Here is a 19994-nt window from a genome sequence, read left to right on the forward strand (position 1 = left end):
TTATTCTTTCAACACATCCTTTCCTAGCAGTGCTGAGCAGTATTGTCTGGTTCACCTATGTGGAAGCCACATGAAGGCATCAAGCTTTAACACAGCTATCTCAGTACCACAATGGCCAGCAAAACCTGACTGTTCATACCCTACACTTCACAGAGTCCCCAGATACCTGTGCTTCCTTCAGAGATGCAGCTCACAGTGACAAAACCCCATCAAAGCTCATTACATACCACAATCAGTGGGTGGGTGGGTTGGTTTTAAAGCAGCAAACCAGATTCTCTTCACAAGCCCTTAAACAACTCTTTAGACACCAAATGACACACTTCCTGGCCAGCAAAAGGGATGAATGCAGGAACAGCCTCATAAATCAGCCTCCATCACAAATTAACACTACATTAACTCCTGGCTGAAGACCAGAGCATCCAAAACATATTGTGAAGATGATACACCTGCCACACTACCTGCCAGAGCTGACACCCCATCACTGAAAAGGACTATACCTATTGTCTTTGATGGAGGAAATCCAAAAAAATTCTTTCCCCATGTTTAATTAAAGTGATCCTGCCCAGCAATTTCTCCTGTCCTGAACTGCAAACTACCTACTTCACACCTCATTCACAGGCCAGCTCCATTAACAGTTACAATGCTTTAAAAGGTCACATTTATTTAAAGGCTGCACCAAAAGCTCTAAAGAAGTTCCCAACTCACACAGACTTCTTTGAACTACAATAATTTCTGCAGCATGCTAATGCTCATTTAGTGACCCAGCCACACACTGCCTCTGTCCCCAAAAGCCCAGAGCTCCTGGTTAATGCTTCCAAAGTGCCGTTAAGATTTTGGGAGTGAAGAAACATTTTCTCTTCGAAGCATGAGGGCTCACGCTCTTCCTCTCCCACTTCAGAAGGAAACCGCTTCCCCTCCCAGCACAACAGAACCATTCAGCAGTGCCTGAAAAGTAGCTGCGCTGTTCTACCAAAGGAGTTTGAGTAGAGAGATACTTTAGGACTCTTAACTCAGCTTCTAAACACTATCATAGCAGCAAGCTAAAGAATCCCAGCTAGCTGGACAAAAGGCGAGGCAGCTGGAGACACACAACCTCGCAGTGGAAAAAGAAAAAGGTGGAGATTACACAGTCGCCATGTACCCACCAGGCCTGTGAGGGAGCACTTCATCTTCCCACTGTTTTTATTTCCTGTTTCCAAGTCTGTGTTGTGTAGTACTCCCAGGTCAGTTTTTTTTTGCAATGGAAATGAAGCCGAAAGTTGTGTTCAGATAAAAACCTGGTGTCAAAAATGCAATGGTCTAGCACAAAACGCTAGAAATGGAAATGGAGAAAAAAGCCCTGTAGCGTTTGGAAGATTTCAGAAGTCAGAAAATGGAATCCAAATATAACCACAAAAAGAGAAAGAAGGAGGGAAAATGGCAATTTGCTGTCTGCCTTTGTTACACACTTCAATCCCTCTGCAACAGACTGTTTGTTCTAGTCATGCACTGGAGGCCACAAAAAGCCCGGCTGTGGAATGGTGTAAATAAAACAAATAAATAGAAACAGAAGGGGGGAGGAAAAGCTGAGCCCCAGTGTCCCAGTACCCGGTGCTGGGATACTCGCTCTTCTTGGGACAGTTGTTTTTCCTGCTCCCTGTGGCATGGCTCAGCCATGGAGGGAGAAGGGCGGCACATGGGGAGGTGTGCTTTCAGGATCACCCTGGCTATCGGTTTAGTGACACTGAATGTTTCCTTTCATTATTTGTTTTCCAGTTCTGAAATTAAAGCAAGATTTAAACTATTCATGGTTTTCAAATGTAATAAGATTATTAACATTGCTCCCAAATTGTCCAACCTGCAATCCTCAGCCAGCAGGACTAAGAAAAGCAATATAAAAAGAAAGTCACCTCAATCCCATGGGCAGCAAGAGTAAGCATAATTTTTCAGTCATATCTCATCTCTTCTTGTGGTGTTAAACAGCTTCAAGTAAAGCTGCTTGTGACAGCTTCTCTCTAAGGTGTGCCAACAGAGAGGTATACAGGGCTGCAGAAGATTGCTCCTATCCCCCTGGCAATCCCACTATGTAACCTCCTCAGACAGTGAAGTTTTGACCTACACAAGTTTAGGAATTTGCTGGGCTTTCCAACAGGAACAGCTATCAGACCTGCACTAACCCACTGGAACAAAAACTGTATTTCCAACATTAATGTGTTTCTACTCTTGCACTACGTTCATGCGTTAGTTCCTGCAGTGATCTCATTGATGTACCCACCACTCTGATGTAGTCACAGCATGTACATGCTCTGCCTTCATTTGCCAAACCAAGTCTCCTGTTGGAATACAAGCTGAACACATTTACCTGCTCACCTGGGCAGCCTTTCTTTTTCCTCCTTCTTCTAATATTATATGCCTTTCTTGAGCTCAGTTGTAGAAACCCATGCCAAATATTCCAGCTGCTGTCTCACCAGGGCCTCTTATAGTGGTAACTTCTTATAACGGTAACATCTCAGCAAACTGAGTCTGGGATTTCGTTTCCATTTCTTTCCATAGCTAAATCATGCTGGCACCTTACATAGATCAATCACGTAGGATAACTGTGGTGGCTGCAATCACTAGACCTGGGTCCTGAAAACATCATGCTTTCCTGCAGGCTCTTCCCACTACACACAAACACCAAACAACTATTGCCAGGTTCACTCTCTGCCACTTGCTGCCAAAGCTAAAGGCATCACCTGGCTGTGCTTTACTCCAGCAGCCAGCCCTTCCCATCACTGCCAGGAAAAGGTGATGTGCCTGATATGACTCCTGCTGATATATCCAAATCTCTCTTCTCCTCCACTGCTGAGCTCCCACACTCTAGCAGAATCTTTGTTCTAGTCTCCAAGTACACAGCCTGCTGCTCTGCACTGCTGAACATTACCCCATTTCCATGACTCCAGCACAGAGTCATCCAATTGTTCCTCTACAACAGCCTCATTCATCACTTCTGGTGATGGTGCTTCCCAGCTCAGTGTCATTGGCAAATTTAACTAGGGCATGCTCCTTTTTTATGCCGAGGTCATTAATTTAAATATAAAACAAGAGTCAATCTCTAGTCTTGAGGAAATCCAGAAATGCTTTGCCAGTTGAATGATACTTCTTCGTTCAGAAGCACTTGTTTACATTCCTCTTGCTGCCTAATTCTTCCCCCTTTTAGAATTCTTCTACACCACACACTCACTAGATTAACAATTAGATTAGCAATTGCTTCACATGCAGCATCCAGGTAGATTTATTTCTTTAAGATATTAATTAGCACTCTAAGGAAAAGTGCTGGCAAAGGCAACACCTTTGTTTAAGAAACCACTTTATTCCACTTTCCAGTTAGTCCCAAGTCTAACTTTTCACCTACTCTAAATTCATTTTAAACCTTTACACACTGCTTAGATAACATTAACAACTTCAGTTGCCTGGAGCACTTTTCCTTTCCCCTTCTGAATACAAGCACAGTCAACACAACCCACCATTCACATGAAACAACAGACCAAATAAACGTTACTGGAAATCTCTGCTCCCAACCCTGCAATTTCACCTACAGTTGTTTCAGTATTCTCAGATGGAGATTATGCAGCCCTCCAAAACCAATGCATGGGGGGCTATGCTTCTACTTAAATGTGACTTCCTCATCTCACAGTTGATGACACACAACAGAATAACCAAGCAAAAACAAAAGACATTTTTTTAAGTCGTATCTTCATTGACTTTAACATTCACTTCACTGCCATGGCAGCACAGACCTTAGCTATTTCATATCCTTTGCAGTATTTACTGTTCGCACCAAATGCACTGACAACCTAAAATAATCTCAAGAGTACTCCTAAAAAAAGTGTTCTGGTGCTTAGATACGGTATTATGCAATTTGTAAAAGACATACAGGTAGCATTCATGCTGCCTCTTTAAGATGAACTACTGAACAGAGGCTAAAATTCTTTGCGATGATCCATCAGAAGGTACTCTGAGAACAAGCCTAATAATTTCCAGTGGAACTAAGAGGGAAGAAGCACTTGAAAGCAGTATTTTAGAAAAAGGAACATGTAAATACAAGGGTTTAGTGGATAAACACCATCCAATGGGTTGCAGTTCAAAATTACTTTATATAGATCTACAAAAGGTCATTTTAGCTGCAGAGTCAGGTTAAAACCCCTTATCCCAAGATGGTTACTGTCAGAATGAAAAGATTATATGGTCTGGGGAGGAGAAATGGTGAAAGAAGGCATTTGCCTCAAGGCAAAACACTTCTAAAACATACATTCTATACCTATATTTATCTTGAAAAATGCCACAAATAAATATGTATATTACACTGTGATGTTATAGCCAGGACAGCATACAACCTTTCACACGGCTACCAACATCTTATGAAGTGGATATGGCACCCAAGGTCATTACAGATGCTAAGTAATCCTAGCCAAGCACCCAAATCCCCCAAACTACAGAGCTGAACCATTTACTGTGAGAAAAGAGACACCTGGTTACTTGGTTTGAAGCTTCAGTTTTGCCCTGTTATTTTTAACTGAACATGAAGAGTTACTGAACCTCTTTGATTCAACATAACTAAGCTACAAAGGTAGCTTTAAGTTCAGAAGCTGAAGAACATACCCACTCGCAAACTAAGAAAGTATAAGCCTGAAAGGGAAGTTAAATGTGGTTTTGTGCCTGTGTGTAAAATACAGAAAGTTGCATTAACTTCTTTCACTTCCCACGCCTGGCTACTTCCTCTTTTATTCAAAATTTTCTTCAAAGTAAAATCATGGATCCCTTAAAAATTGTCACATAAACACATGAAAATTGGTAACCCAGGGTCATTTTCATCTACATACCCCAAAGAAACTAAAATAACCACCAAGTAGGTAGATCAAGGGGAAACCAAGAGTACATGGCTTGGTATTTTTTGAAGAGTAGACATATTTTCCTTCTGCCACCTAGTGACCAATATATTCAGATAAGAGTAGGGTTTAAAATGTAACACATTAAAAGGAACACCTTCATGACTCTTCCTCCACCTCACAGCAGTAGCACTGCTAATCACATTATTCCCAGAGACAAGGATTGTACAAGTCATGTTGTTGTGGGCTCCTTATAGTAAAGCCTTATCATGCCCATCACCGGAAAGCTTTGAGAGCAGAGTTCACCCTCATTAGAGTTAAGACTTTGAAGGCTGCCTTACACAAGCACATGTGGTGAACCTGTCACACACCACGACTACAATTCCTGTATAGCTGGCAGAACTGTAAATAATTGCACAGATCTTCACAAGCTTTTTACAGCTTGCAGGATGCACACTTCTTGTTTTAAATCTTATTGGTCCAGGGCAGAGAGTTTTCTAAAATGCTTCATCCATGCAGCCACTCAGTGGCACTGCTAAAAATGTGCTGTCCCTACCTGCTGATGGTAATAAGGGCTGGGATTGCTTAATACATTCCCTGATGGAAAGAGTGTATCTTAGAGCCCTTTTTGCATTGTGAAGGATCAACCTGTAACAGAAAAGTCATGAAGGGACTAACGAAATTCATTTGGAAGAAAACTGACCTAAATATTTTCTTATTCATCTATCAAGATCTGTACCAACAGGAAGAGGCTTCTCGTATCTCTGTCTGTCAGGAAAGTAAAGCCACTTCAGTACCCTGACTTGCATCATTTATAACACAGATTCCTCAGGTTCCTGGCAATGACTCCACAGTTAAATTTAAAAATGCAAGTGTTTCAGAAACAGCAATTTGCACACAGACATTTTTTGAGCCACAGAACAGTCTTGCCTTTGACGTCACTACTTGATAGTGAATCACTATCTCCCCTTCTCTTTCACTTCAGTACTGCTTCTTTTTCATGGGTCTTCAGAGGAAAGAATCTCCAATTTATTCTAACTTATTTGTTTCTGTTTTTAAAACAATGCCTTTCCAAGAAGCATCTTCCTAAACACTATAATATAAAATCATTGTATAAAGAAAATTAAAGCTGCTAAGAGCTTGCTTTTACTACGTCTACTTCACATAATCTTCAACTATGTAACTTCAAATAATTTGGCACAAATTTAACAAGTGTCAGATGAATTACTATGGTATGGCAGAGGCAATGTTACTGTGGAACTTTATTCATAATGTTTAAAGTCTAGAAAGGGCACTGATCTCATTTTTGCACTTTTTACATAGAAATTTTTCAAGAAGACCTGAATTGTATTTAAAAAAAGAAAACCAACCCAAAAATAATAACAATAACAACAACAAAAAACTTATCAAAAAACCAAAAAGCAAACAAACAAACAAAAAAACCCCACCAAAACACAGAGAAACACAGGATGGGAGACAACAGGAGAAGGGACTCAAGGGCATAATGCCTGATGGATACTGACAGATTAGAGTCAAGCCTATGGGCTGAGATGATAAGAAACTCCCAGCAACAGGCCGCCATGCTTCCTCCCTATCCCTATCAAAAACTCTCAAATCAGGACTGAGCAAGCATGACAGAACTTCCCTTAATCTGGTGTCATTTGTTAGTAAATATCCCCATGATACATGCTTTGTCCATAAGGCAAGAGGAAAGCACTATGTTTTCTTGTACAGGATTATTGTGGCTTTTTATTATTAACTGTATTAAATAACTAAAACTAAAAATGCTTCCCTTTGCCACCTGCTGCATCACAACTCTTCCCCCACATATTCCTTCCCACTTCTTACCTTGTCATCTCTTCCTCTAGCTCTAGATTCCCTTTCGCGGCTGCCTGCAGGCTTCTCGCCCTTGGATACCATGTGTGCTCTGCCCACAGGCCCACGGGGCTGCAATCCTGGTGATTCTTTCCTCAAAGCTTTGCTGGGACGTCTGATCTGAGGTGGAGCCCTAACAATAAGCAACCACAACGAAAACATGCTAAAAACAGTGAAAAAAGAGCAACATTTAGAAGGAAGGATTCTAATACGTCGTTAATTCCCTTGGTGCATTATTACTAAAGCTGACAAGCCCCTAAGTCTTGCCTCTCTACATGTGCGAATACAGCAATGTAGTTATGGTTCTGTCTGACACCCAAAGTAAGAAAAAAATACAAAAGGAAAACAAAAGTTCCAACAGTGCAAAAAAAGACAATTCACAATGATCAGTACTCCTACCCAATCTTACAACAGACCAACACACACGTAACAAGAAGCAATTTAGTAATTCTTCAAATCATAGTTTCCTCTGACTCCAAAACAGAAGATTACGTTGGGCTTTATTCATATCCACCAGCTCAACACAACCACGACATCTGTGGTTTAAGAAAAAATAATAAAAGCTGTCTAATAGCTTTGACAGACCCCAAAACAAAGGAGGGAGAATTTTCAAACAATCCTCCTACCTCTGACTTCGTTTCCTTGAGTGAAAATGTCAAAATGTACAAATTGCCTAGAAAGCAAAAGCAAACAAAGCCCAACTGCAACCACCTGTGCTTGCGTGCATCATCCACAATGTCAAAGAGAACCTGGCAGTGGCATGAGAAAGAATTTGGCTTTTAGAGAGGTATCACAATAATTTTGCTCTAGGGACTGGACTTGATATACAGAACTAAAATAAACAGCCAGGAACATCACCCAACTTGAATTAGCGTCCCCTATTCAATCTTTTACTGATTCTTGTTTTTGTGTAACTCAGAATTTGCTAACTCCAAAAAAAGATCCCGGAACATGGCTTACAAAGAATAAATACTTAAATGCACTGTGGATACAACTGTTATGTTTTGCTTTGTATACATTTTCATCATACATAACAGCATAGAAGAGTGGCTGGTTTTCCTTACTTTTGTGTACAAGATTTCAATTTCAGCTTAAAAAAAAACAGATGAACAATTGGGCCTTTCCCTCCAAGAAAGATACAACAATAAATACATCTTGCACTTCATGAAATAAAAATTCTAATAACCATTTCTAACACTCACAAAAGTAACTAGTATTAATATTATTTTACACTTACATTCTTAGGGTATCTTCTAAAGCAAAGACATTTGATAATATTAAAGCACATAAATTTACAAATAAACTTGGCCAGAATAGTAGCAGAACATTTCTTTCTGTTTACTGAGAGCTCTCATTTTACTTAGTTCCTTTGCTTATGTGAGTATACACACATTAAAATTCCTACTATTATAATGTTAGAAAAATGTTGGCATGATAAATGTTAATCTTGCTTTTAAACTGGATTTGTTGTTTCCAGCAACCTGTGCCAAGCTCTATTAGGGTGAAAATAGGGATTTCAGAAAATACACAAGCATCCATTTTGAGAAAACTATGAGCTAACTAAAGTTACCTTAAAGGTCGTTACAGAAGAGAAACACCATGTATCACACAATCAGTATAGCAATAAAACTAACCAGTGGATTAAACACGGGTCATATTATCTGTAGTTAGTGAGTGATTTCTAGCCACCATGTCCTTGAAGATACTTCAGGTTCTAAAACCTTACTGGCTCCTCTGCCATCAGTGAATTCAACTGCTTAAATAAACTGAAATGGAGAAGTTTTCTGCCTGCACATGAGAAAGGTTAAGTGTCACCAAAAGCCCATTTACCTCTTCAGCATGCTAGCTGCAGGCACTTAGCTAGTCAGTGCTACCAGAATAAAGGAGCGACTTGCTTTAGAACTTCAGCAATAAATCCAAATGTTCTTTAATTACTTTTTTCCTTCCCAATTTACTATATTTATTCTTTATTACAAATGACAAAGGGGTAAATGAAATCTGATTTTCATGTTACAAGTGTATTCAAGAAAGAATATGAAATTATGGCAACCCAGCTTTATTCCACCCACTCTGCTTGAGCCTCCTTACCTGTGTTCAGCTGGAACAGGAGGGGGCCAAACATCGGGATCTCTAAAAGGCTCATCTTGACAGGATACAGGGATATCTGCATGTCTGTCCATTTTAAAACTCTCTAAAGTGTTCACAATGCTTTTAACTTGTTCATATTCTTCAACTAATTCTTGTCGAACCTTGAGAAATACATACATTATTTAAAAATTGTTACAATTCAATTTTTTTTTTTCTTAAACCATAGAAAATACCTCAAAACATACACTACTCTCAAATGTAGGGACACCCAAGACCTTCTGTTCACAACCCCCAGACCTATCTATCAGGCTGACAACAGCTCTTTAGCATAAAAAGTTGCATCTCTGTTGAGTTCCAGTTCCCGCTTGTCAATGTCATGACCAGATATGACTGCTAATGCAGGGATCACTTTTTCGTAACTTGTGCTAATGCTCAGATTAACATGTGCATGTTGACATGTATGCACACATACACATACTTTTGTTTTTTACAGCTAGTAAAGATGCTGTTGGCAGATTTTTAACATATTTGCTACTATTATGGCAAAAAATAACTTCTCTTATTACAGTCTCTAAGGTCCTAGTTACAAACCTGGCTGAATCATTAAAATATAGTATTACAAAATTAACTTTGTGAGGGGCACCACACAGTCAAAGCACAAGCCAACCTTTTGGTGGATTGGAAAGATCAGAACAGAAAATGGTAATTTTAACACCCTACAGCATAAGTTAGCAAAGAAAGTAAAATAAAAATGAGAGGAAAACATGTCTCAGAAAGAAATCAGGTTGCAGAATCATGCAGCTGAATTTTATACTTGAAGTTTCTATTGCTACTAGTCAGGGAATTAGAACTACTGCAATAATTTCAAGATTATTTACTTGATATTTGTTCTTTTCAATTTTCTTCTATGAAGCCTAGGGAAAACAAAAACTGTAGAAATTTGTGAAGTTTTAAGTGATATGGCTTGCTACAAGCTCAAATTGCTTATGCTAAGGTCACCAGTTCTTAGTACACACCAGCAGCCTGTTCTGGGTTCAGCTGCACTGCGCATTCTTGCTCAGAAGCATATGCTTTTGGTTCATTAGCTTAAGATGTATTAGGATTCACCTGAGTGCACTTGTACTGCATCTTACCAGTCTTTCACCTGTCACCCAATGATGCTTTCCATCCTGTGGGATCAACCTCCATGCTCACTTTGGGTTTTACCCGCTTGAGGGTCATAACACCCAGATGCCACTCTTCACTGAAGTGCTGGTGCACAGCTAAAACTAATTCATGCATCACTGTGCATGCCTGGAAATCAGTATTGGCACTCTGCAGCTTACCTTAGGTCAGTGTGCATCTTGTCTGTTACGGGCTCGCGGCTGGAGCTACAGAGACAACCTGAACCTTTCCATCCAGTGGGCTCTGTTACGGGCTCGCAGCTGGAGCTACAGAGACAACCTGAACCTTTCCATCCAGTGGGCTCTACAAGGCTCTTGTGAAGAAACACTAGGGTGAGGATATCTGCAGGCTGCTACCAGGCACAATACCAGGCACAATACAACTAGGATGCACTGAAAGACTGAATCAAAAGCCAGGTTCTGAAGTAACCTTACAAGAAAGGCACAGAAAGAAACCAGACACCCAGCTGTGCTCATGTCAGCCATACACCTGAAAAAGAGCTAAGAAAACATGGCCTGGGAATGCTGTAACCAGACTTCACTTTATGGCAAATAGAGGAAGGCAACTAAGGACAGTATCAGCAGATGTCAAAAGTGTTGCCTGATGACCATGCTCTCTTTGCTCTGCAGATCCTGAGTAAATGGAGAGGATCAGGGGAATGGAGGTCTGCAAATCCCATCTGTCTGCTCAGGTTGTAACAGCAGCATATCACAGAACTAGTACGAAACAGCATCACATCTTCTGAGTGCTCCTAACACTGCTCACTGGTGAAAAGATGAGGCCACTAGCTCAAGATCTTTCCAACTCCCTGGGTGTTTCGAAGTGAACTGTGTTGGACATATGCAGGGTGCTGTGCCTTGTCAGCCTGCTTTCAGAAGCATGCCTCTTTCCAGCCTGATTTTCACCTGCCTATACCATTTCTCTCTTTCACTCTCATTTCCCCTCTCTGAATGGTATCTTTCCTCACCCACTCCAATCCACATATTCAAACAGCAGCCGCAGTGGCCCTCCACATTTGGTGGGGCAATTTCAAGACAGAAAACACTATCTGACATAACTGATGGGTAAGGTGTATAAAAGAACAAATGATTAAATTGACAGCACTCAGTAACAAACACACGTCACCGCTCTCTTGAAGCTACAGTTGTTCTAAAATACTACCAGGTGCACCCCACAGCAATGCATTGTTCTACTCCGAAACATTTTCCAGGAATTTTCCCATTTCAAGGACAAATTAGGAGGCTTCAGTAGCACAAAGAAATCCTTCTTTGGTTTAAAACCCTGTTTAAGAAGAAGAATATACGTGACTGTCATCAGCAAAATACCAGCAAGGACAAAGGCAAAGTAAAGGGAAAATCCCCATGGCCCCGCACAGTTCTTGAAGCGCTGCATTTACTTCACCAGAAGCTCCACATATATCTGTACAAAAGGAGTCTTAGGAAAGGAAAGAATTTGACCATTCACAGTGCAAAGCAGCCTTTTTGCTCATTCCAGATGAGCTCTATCTTTCCAAAGACACAGGACAGCCAGCTTAGGCAGGATTGCTCCTGCTCTGCTTGGCTCTTTTTGCTTTCTCATCACACACTCAGCAGACACATCTCCCAGTGCAGAAACTTCTAGCTGAGTTACAAGCTGAGTTACAAGTGTGATTGATTACTGACTTGGTTCCTTCGAACTGTCTAACACACATCCCTCCTGTCCAAAAATAAATCCAGCCAAACAGCTGCTGTGAGGTACAAAGGAATGATACAGCATAAATCCTCCAGGGCACTGCTCCGCAAGAGACAGCCACTTCCAGTGCTCCAGGAATACAGACAGCATTCCTCCTATCAGCCTTCCAACACATGTGGGAAAGTTGGTGAAAACAACTTGCTAGCACTGAGCACTGGAGTGCTGTCACTCAGCTCTCTGGACCAGCAAAGAGGATGTTGTCTTAAAACTGAGGGAAAGTGAGCCTTTGATGCCTCAGAAGCTGAAAACTAACAACTGCTGGCCATTTCTTGGGCAGACCCAAGCAGACCAAATTCTGACATCCACACCCTTACTGCTTAGCCAGTACCTGGCAAATCAACCAACAGAAAACCCTTAGTGTACTCAAACAGCAGGATCACAAAGGAAAACCAACTGGTAAATTCCTAGAGGCCATAAAGAAACGAAGTCAGATGAATCAGGTGCAGAAAAATGTTCCCTGCAGTTGAGAAACAACCTAGATGTGAGCCAAGAAGGGCTGTGACTTACAGAGGTGACTGAGCACCATCTTTGAGTGATCAGTGCTACTCTGAGGCAACCTCAGAAGGATGCAAACAGGAAAATCACTGGTCTGGACTCACCAAATCTCTTTGCCCCCCATCACACCCTTCCCTTCTCAGGAGGCTCCAGCTCAGGTTGTAGAGAGCCTGAAGAAAGCTTTAGGTTATCCATGTTGAAGCTGTTTCAGGAGATAGCTGAGCTAACGCTTACCACTGCCAACTAGGAAGGTCCCACTCCTCATCACTTTTTCTACTTAACCACATTCTGCCACTGCTCTTCTGGATGCAATTCTGGCATCACAGTGCAGTAATCCAGCTTAGTAAAACGGCAGAAAATTAGCCTAGGAGGGTAAAAAGAAAATACAGGACTGAATTAGAAAGCTGTACTTCCTCACTACCCTGTGATCAGCTGAATCCCATGAAAAAGAATGTCAAGGTGCAGAGGAGGGAGAGAAGGCTGGTACAGCTTGAGGGAAGGCTAGGTAGGGAAGAGTTTGGCCTCTCTGGGTGTCAACTGGATTCAGCTACTGTGTGGAAACTGCCTGCTCCAAAGCCACGCTCTGATACACAAGCCACTCCTACCAGTCACAGCACCTGCTCCTCAGAAGCAGCACTGTGGGCATTGGGTGGTATTGGAAAGCCTGATAAAAAGCCTTTCAGCCCAGGGGGTGGCCCCACAACTTTGTTTTGACATTCCAGTACTAAGGATTTACAATAATCAAGCAGAAAATGCATTAACATATGGATATAAAACACAGTGACCAGGAGCTGAGTACGCTCTTTCTTAGTGGCAGTTCCAAAACCCATTTCAGGGAGTTCCTCTGTTCCTCTGCCACAACCTGGCAACTGTAGTAGCTTTGACATCACAAGCTTTTATTTGCTATGCCAGAGCTTGTACTTCTACACAACTTCCCACAGCAATAAGCATGGGTATTTGTACCTTGGTAAATACAATGTGTGCTGAGGGTTTTTTTAATTATATCATGCTGGAACAAAAACAATCAAGTTTCTATAAAAGTGTTTACCAAACCCAAAATTACTGCCTGTAATTAGTGCTAGTTATTCAACAAGCTCCTTTTTTTTAAAAAGTGAAAATAACAATTCCCTAAACCATTCCCAAAAAGGATGCCCTGTAACCCAGTCTGATCCCTTGGAATCGAAGTACAGCTCCTGGAATCACAGCTGTTCATGAGTTACCTGCAGTACATTCTTCAATTACTCATGAAGTAACCTATGGAATGTTAATAAAACAGGCATGATGCAAAAGCAACAGAAGCAAAGATTGACTGAAATGGGTTTACAATTAAAACAAAAGTAAAACTCATGCTTTACTCTTTAAGCAAGAGCACAGTGCATCAAATCTCCTGCTCCAGTGACCACAGTCAGAAAGGTGCCCTGCTGGTAGCTCCCAGAACCCTAAGAATCATTGAACTCTTGCCCCAGCTCCTGTGCTCTCACATACTGTACAACACAAAGCACACATCTACAACATGCAGCAGGCTTTGCTCGACAGGCACTGGCCTTGTTGTAAGCCAATACTATCTCCTGGGGGCATGCTCTGCTGTCATTCTGCAGCTGCTGAACTGTCACTGAAGCAGCTCTTTCCTACAAGCCAGCTGTCTAGTAAAAAACTGCACCAGCCAAGAGACTCTCTCAGAATAAACAGGGGGAATGTCAACACAAGTAAAGTTCATAGTAGTGGTAAACCTACCTCTTGCTGTTGTTAAGCAGAAAAAGAGATGAGTTGCTTCTGATTTTGAATCTTTCCAGTTCCAGCCTGTATTTACATGGATGAATATGCCTACATGTCAGCCAAACCTCAACAAAGAAGTAACTTTTTCAAATGAGCTCACAGGCCTAGGAGTGAGGCTAAGAATGGCGCTACATTCAGCCACCCAAGAGCAAGCTGGAAACCCCCTGGATGCAAAACAAATAAGGGTCTCAAGGGCAGGTCACCCTTGACATCCCTGAGCCAAGCAAGTGATGGACAATCAATGACAATGAATTTTCCAGTTAGACGAATCCTTATGCTGTCACGCTGCTGCTTTGGTTGAACCCACCAGGATCCATCTTTTGCCCTTTGGAAGCTCTGCAGGTTGTACCAGACTAATAACACAATCCCTGTTCCCTGTCAGCATCGATTTTGAAGTTCCAGAAGCAGTACTGAATCAAGTGGGACTGAGCCAGTCTGTTGTTCCTAGGGGAGATGATACATGTTCACATTCCTCCTCCTATCAGCACCAAGCACAAGAAACCCTTGAAATCAGCGTGCTCAGTTGTGAAGCTGAAGCTGTCTGACTGTGTAACATGAAATACAAGCCACCAAATACTTGTACAGAACATTATTCTGTCCAGAACAAGCTGAAAGAATTTGTAAACAATGACACCCAAGCAGAGAGAGGTACATGAAGAGTGTTTGGGAGCCTGACCAAAAATCCCAACTACTTCTGTTTCACCTCTGCTCTACATAGCTCAATAAATTGCTGGGAAAATCCTCAGTAGTACATAAGGCAAAAGAACAGATCTACCCAGCATGAGGTACCTGTTCAGGATGGAGCACTCACTGTAGAGAAATGACCAGATAGGGAGAACAATGATTCATGTAGCAGGTATGAACTGGTCAGCCTCAGAGCCATGGCTGTAACTATTCTTTGTGATCTTAGAATCATAAACTGGTTTGGGTTGGAAGGGACCTTAAAGACCATCTAGCTCCTGCTCCTGCCACTGGCAGGGACACCTTGCACTAGACCAGGTTGCTGAAGGCCCCACCCAACCTGGCCTTGAACACTGCCAGGGACAGGGCATCCACAGTTTCTCTGGGCAACATCTGCCAGTGCCTCACCACCCTCACACTAAAGAATTTCTTCCTAATGTCTAATCTAAATCTACCTTCTTTCAGTTTAAAGCCATTCCCTATTGTCCTATCACAACATGCCCTTGTAAAACAATGAGATGTTACTCTTATGAACATTCCTATTTTTGAGGGAACATATATACAAACACCTGAAACTGAGTTCACTGCCTCAGAAGTGCCAGTAGGACAAACACCCCATTTGTGCACTGCACACAAACATACAGAAAGGAAGGAACTCCTTCATACGGCCAGATCCCCTCAGCATCAATGTCCCAGGAATCCTTCAGAAGGTTCAAGATTGTTAAAGTGTATGCAGGCCATACATCTCAGAGAATAAATGCATTAAGTAACAATCGTCTCCTTCAAGCACTTACCAACGTGGACATTCACACTGTGGATCGCTCCCAACAATAAAAGCTCTACCTACCCAGTGTCTGCTAGAGATTGCTAAACTCCACCTCCAGAAGATACCAGTAGCATTATCTCCATCAGATCCCTCAGAGGATGGAGAAATTTAAGAACCTAAGAACAGACTAGCTCTATACACCAGAGGAGATGGAATTTCATGTAGAAATCAAATCGTTTCACCCCCTTTACTATGTCCTAAGGATTGCTTTGCTTCTTGTATCACTTGCAAGAAGTACACAGGTGTGTGAATGTTGCTTCTGCACATTACTGGTACCAAGAGGGTAAAACCTGAATTTTGCTAAATTTATGTGTATGGCATAACTCTTTCATAAGAATGATCTAAAAAGAAAAAAATCTAAATACTATTATAATATTATGAATGTTTCTTGTGATCCAACTTTTGGTTTAATTCTTTTCAGAACAGGCTGTCTGACAGACAGCTACTGAATGTGATTGACAGCTTGGATGCAGCCACAGTTGGAGCTGGAAAACAGTGCTAACATCCAGATCATCAGACTCCCTCTTAAGTCTGTCTCAAGGAGTGAGAAAGCACAATGATTTATCAAGAGTGGGTAAGAAAGCAGAACTACTTCTACAGGTCTCACTAACCTATTCATGTGGAGGTATGGAAAGGCTAATGATTCCAGGGCTGCATCATTTGCTCTCAGGACTATATCATTTTGTTCCCAGTGCTATAGCTAGTTCTATAAATGAATGAGAAGACAAACAGCCTGGGGATGAAGCCCTTCTGTTTTTTAAACCATCCAGCTTACTTTTTGGTGTTTGTCCCTAAGCCAAAACTAGCACCAGTAATGGCAAAGAACTACTGTGACAGAGCTCATTTGCCACCACTGTGTTGGGAAGTTTCAGAATTAACATGAGAGCACAGTGTGACAGACGCTGCCCCACCTGCTGCTGATCTTTCTGGGGTCAGTTCTTCAAAGCATTTATGGGACACAGTCAGGAACCATTCTGTTTTCACCTAAAAGGGATAATTTCTGAGAAGGCGCCAACTTCAGATCCTCTGCTAAGGAGCCAGCTGCCTTCTCCAAGGAATAATCCTGAAAACTGTGTTACTGGTCCTTTTTCACTTGAGGCTTGTCTCCAACGTACAACACTCATCCCATGTTGCACAGGCTTCTCTGAAGCTGTTTAAACAACACACAACCTTTACAAGGTAAGAGCTGTTAAAAGTTTAATGGAAGAATCGATGTAATCAGAGGAAACACTAAATACTGTAAGTGAAGACAATGCAGTGATGCAGCTGCAGAACGAGGAAAGCCTCATGCTCTACCTTAATGTCAGCTACAAGTTTATCAGGAACTAAGGACACACATGGGGCATGAACACTGGAATCAGGATGCTCTGGCAGGGGGAATTACTAAAATACAAATACTTGAATGTATCTCCTACACAGCATTCAGCTTATTACAGCACAGAAAAGCTAGGCAATATCACTACTGTTTGTACATGCACATGCTTTGCAGATGAGCTCTTAATAAGTAGACAGACCTCTACAGTTTTGTGATAAACCTATGAGTAGTACTGTCATTACAAAATGATTGCTAACAGTGTTGGAGCTATCCGTACACAAATACTTGATGTTAGTGTCAGATATTTCAAGCGCAAAACCATAACCAAAGCACTTCCTGCAATGAAAAGGAAAAATATACTTCTAAGTGACATCGTTTAAACATGGTATTTAGAAAATCTCTTCTTGAAATTATCTCTTCAGCTACTTACTGCAAAATTACTTTTTATAGGAACTATGTTCTTTCAAAACATTATATTTATGCAACATGAATTCTTTATTCTGGAATACACTTTTATACGTTTATCCTCCTTTTTTTTTTGATGGAACACATTTTGTACAATGAAAAATGGGACCACAATATGTGAGGAAAATTTAAATACTGATAGTGCTAAATGAGGGTTCTTGCTTTTCACCTACAGATTACTTCCTTGGCTTCAACACTATTCTGCTTAGCAGAGAGATGCATGTGTGCAAGACTCAGGTGAAGAGTATGACTTGGAGTTTTAGAAACCTGATCCAAATTTGCACACTGTAGTGTTACAGTTAACTGCTACTCAGCAGCCATTTTTGTGATGCTAACCCTTTCATTCATGTCTTAGTTTACTGGACATTGGGTGGTCAAAAGATATAACAGCAAAAGGAAGACCTCAGCAAAACAGTCTTTCCAAAGTATGCAATCACACACAGAGTAGAGATCAGACATCCTGAGAGAAAACAACCAAAAATCAGATTCAATCAGAACTAAATAATTCCTTTTGAACACACCACAAAAATTATTTTCCCATAAATATCAACAAAATATTGTAAAAGAAATGTTCAAACTTAACTGAAAGATATGCCCTCTACATTTTAAAAGGTTTGGGAAGCATAGTATGTTTTTCAAATACCAAGTGACAAAATAAAGGCAACCTTATCTCACCCTACCTGCTGCCATTTGCCCTTAATTGCTGGATCCCTGATCGACTGGCAATGCCTCTGGATTTGCTGGATGACACCCTGGTAATATACCATAGAAGAGTCATAATTCCCAAGGAGTGCATATTCTCTTCCTTTTTTGGCATTATCACAAATCTCTGCTAAATTCATCTTCCGTTAGAAATCTAAAAGAGAACATAATAATCAGAAAAAAATGAACTGTGCATGCCGTAGAGTAACTCAGACTGTGACACTTTAGTTTTGTTTTTCTCTTATAGCTGAATTGTGTCATTCCACCCGCCGTTCCCACCCAGTCCCCCTCTTTTTCAAACATTTAGCTCTGCAGTATCTCGTTACTAGCCTAAGGTTTCAGATCATGAATCATAACTCTTTTGTAGTGATAAAAAACACAACTTCTTTGCAAGCCTTTGGCACCAGTCCTGTTAAATTAGTGCAAGAAAATTAAATGTCCTGTCCACACTGAACCAAACAAGCCAAACTTGAATTTGTAGATCACTACAATATATTAGCAGCCATCAACCCATGAATCACAAATCACACGAGGCATTAAATTGCTATTTATACTGTTGTATTACATACATGCCTAAATGTGCCAACCAGCATCAGGAAAATCTGCACTTAGCACGTTCAAGAGCCCTCACCCTAATGAGATTATGACATGGTTGAGTGATTGCTTTACTATAGACAAAGTTGAGAGCCTCATTCTGTTTAAATATTTTTTCAAAGTACTCCAGCATCCACATGCTGACTTGAGTTTTTTCATTAGATTTAACATGTCACTTTGGGATTTATGGCAGAGTTAGCAATCCAAATTTAAGATTCTTTAAAACAGTGATACCCAAAGTACAACCTTCCCCTAGTCCCCCAAAACAATTTAAGATTTACGGATTTTACTAACATTTTTATACAAGTAGTAAATCACAGCATGACTTTAAGGCAAACCTGTACTTTTTTCAGTAACCATTCAAGAAAGCACTTATAAACCACATACTGAAAAGTAAGCTATGTTACAATCACAGAACGGTTTGAGTTGGACCCCCCCTGCCATGGACAGGGTCACCTCACACTAGACCATGTCACCCAAGGCCCTGTCCAACCTCACCTAGGCTTGTATTTAAGATTAAAGAAGCAGTGCCTGCCCTTTTATCTAAATCCCGCATGACCCAAAGTCTAAGTCATTACCACACAAAAAGAGCATCAGCTCCTTTCCCTTGTCCTCTGACTCAGGATGTGTGGAGTCCCTGACATTCACCCAGATATAAACCTCTGGAAATCAAAAATATAAAATTATCATTCCTGGCAACACAATGCAGAGAGTTGCACTGACCAAGGGGGAGAAGGTGGAGGGTGGTCCACTAGCTGCACCAAGGCTTTGGCAAGACCAAAGCATTTGAGAAGACACAGGGAAGGAGTGGTATAGCCAGATGGGAAGACAGCAGCGCATGGGGCCTGGTGCAGCACATAGTTCAGGCTGCACAGCTGAAGACAACCTGTGATATGGGGGTATGTGCAGTAGGAGCAGGTGGTATCAGAGAGAAGCCAGAACAGGGAGAAACAACCTTTTACATCCTAGCGGGTTATAAAAATGTTAGTAGTTTTTTATAGAACAGACAAGACAAGATCAAGACAGCATTAAGGAGATCTATCTTATGCCTTTGTATTCCCTCATGCTTAGCAAAATTCAGACCTCTGACAAGAAGTTAAACCAATATCCATGTGACCTTCATTCTGCCTGTCCTGAACACTGCCTATTGCAACACACGCTCTACCTCCCAACAGTGCCAAAACTCATGGTCCTTACTGCTGCCTGCAGCTGCATACCAGGTCTGCTCCAGCACTTCTTCACTCCTGCTCCCTGTAACTAAGCCCTCACTTGTACCTACTGGCCACATGGCTTCCATGTGGTTGAAGATTTTGATGGCAAGAACACACTGCTGCCCGCGGCTCATATGCTACTGAGTACAGCAAGACGCATTAGGGCTTACTTGTCCTCGTGCTGTGACACAAACATTTCGGCTTGCAGATTGTCCCGACATCTA

At 41.3% G+C, this 19994-nt stretch overlaps 1 protein-coding gene across 1 annotated transcript in view; it reads right to left on the reverse strand.

Moving 5' to 3' along the window:
* KATNAL1 (katanin catalytic subunit A1 like 1) overlaps nt 1-19236 on the reverse strand; it is a 32235-nt gene extending 12999 nt beyond the window's left edge. The window contains exons 1-4 of the mRNA XM_057410396.1: nt 19138-19236; nt 17944-18119; nt 8811-8971; nt 6696-6855 (exon numbers count right to left, since the gene is read on the reverse strand). Of these exons, the coding sequence (XP_057266379.1) occupies nt 6696-6855; nt 8811-8971; nt 17944-18105 (483 nt within the window). The 5' untranslated portion in view covers nt 18106-18119; nt 19138-19236. The remainder of the gene's footprint in view (nt 1-6695; nt 6856-8810; nt 8972-17943; nt 18120-19137) is intronic.
* Nucleotides 19237-19994: the final 758 nt, after the last annotated feature.

Source organism: Pezoporus wallicus, unplaced genomic scaffold (assembly GCF_028554395.1).
Source record: "Pezoporus wallicus isolate ANWC-B61680 ecotype Strahan unplaced genomic scaffold, APGP_CSIRO_Pwel_v1 contig_1876, whole genome shotgun sequence".
Lineage (NCBI taxonomy): Eukaryota > Metazoa > Chordata > Aves > Psittaciformes > Psittacidae > Pezoporus > Pezoporus wallicus.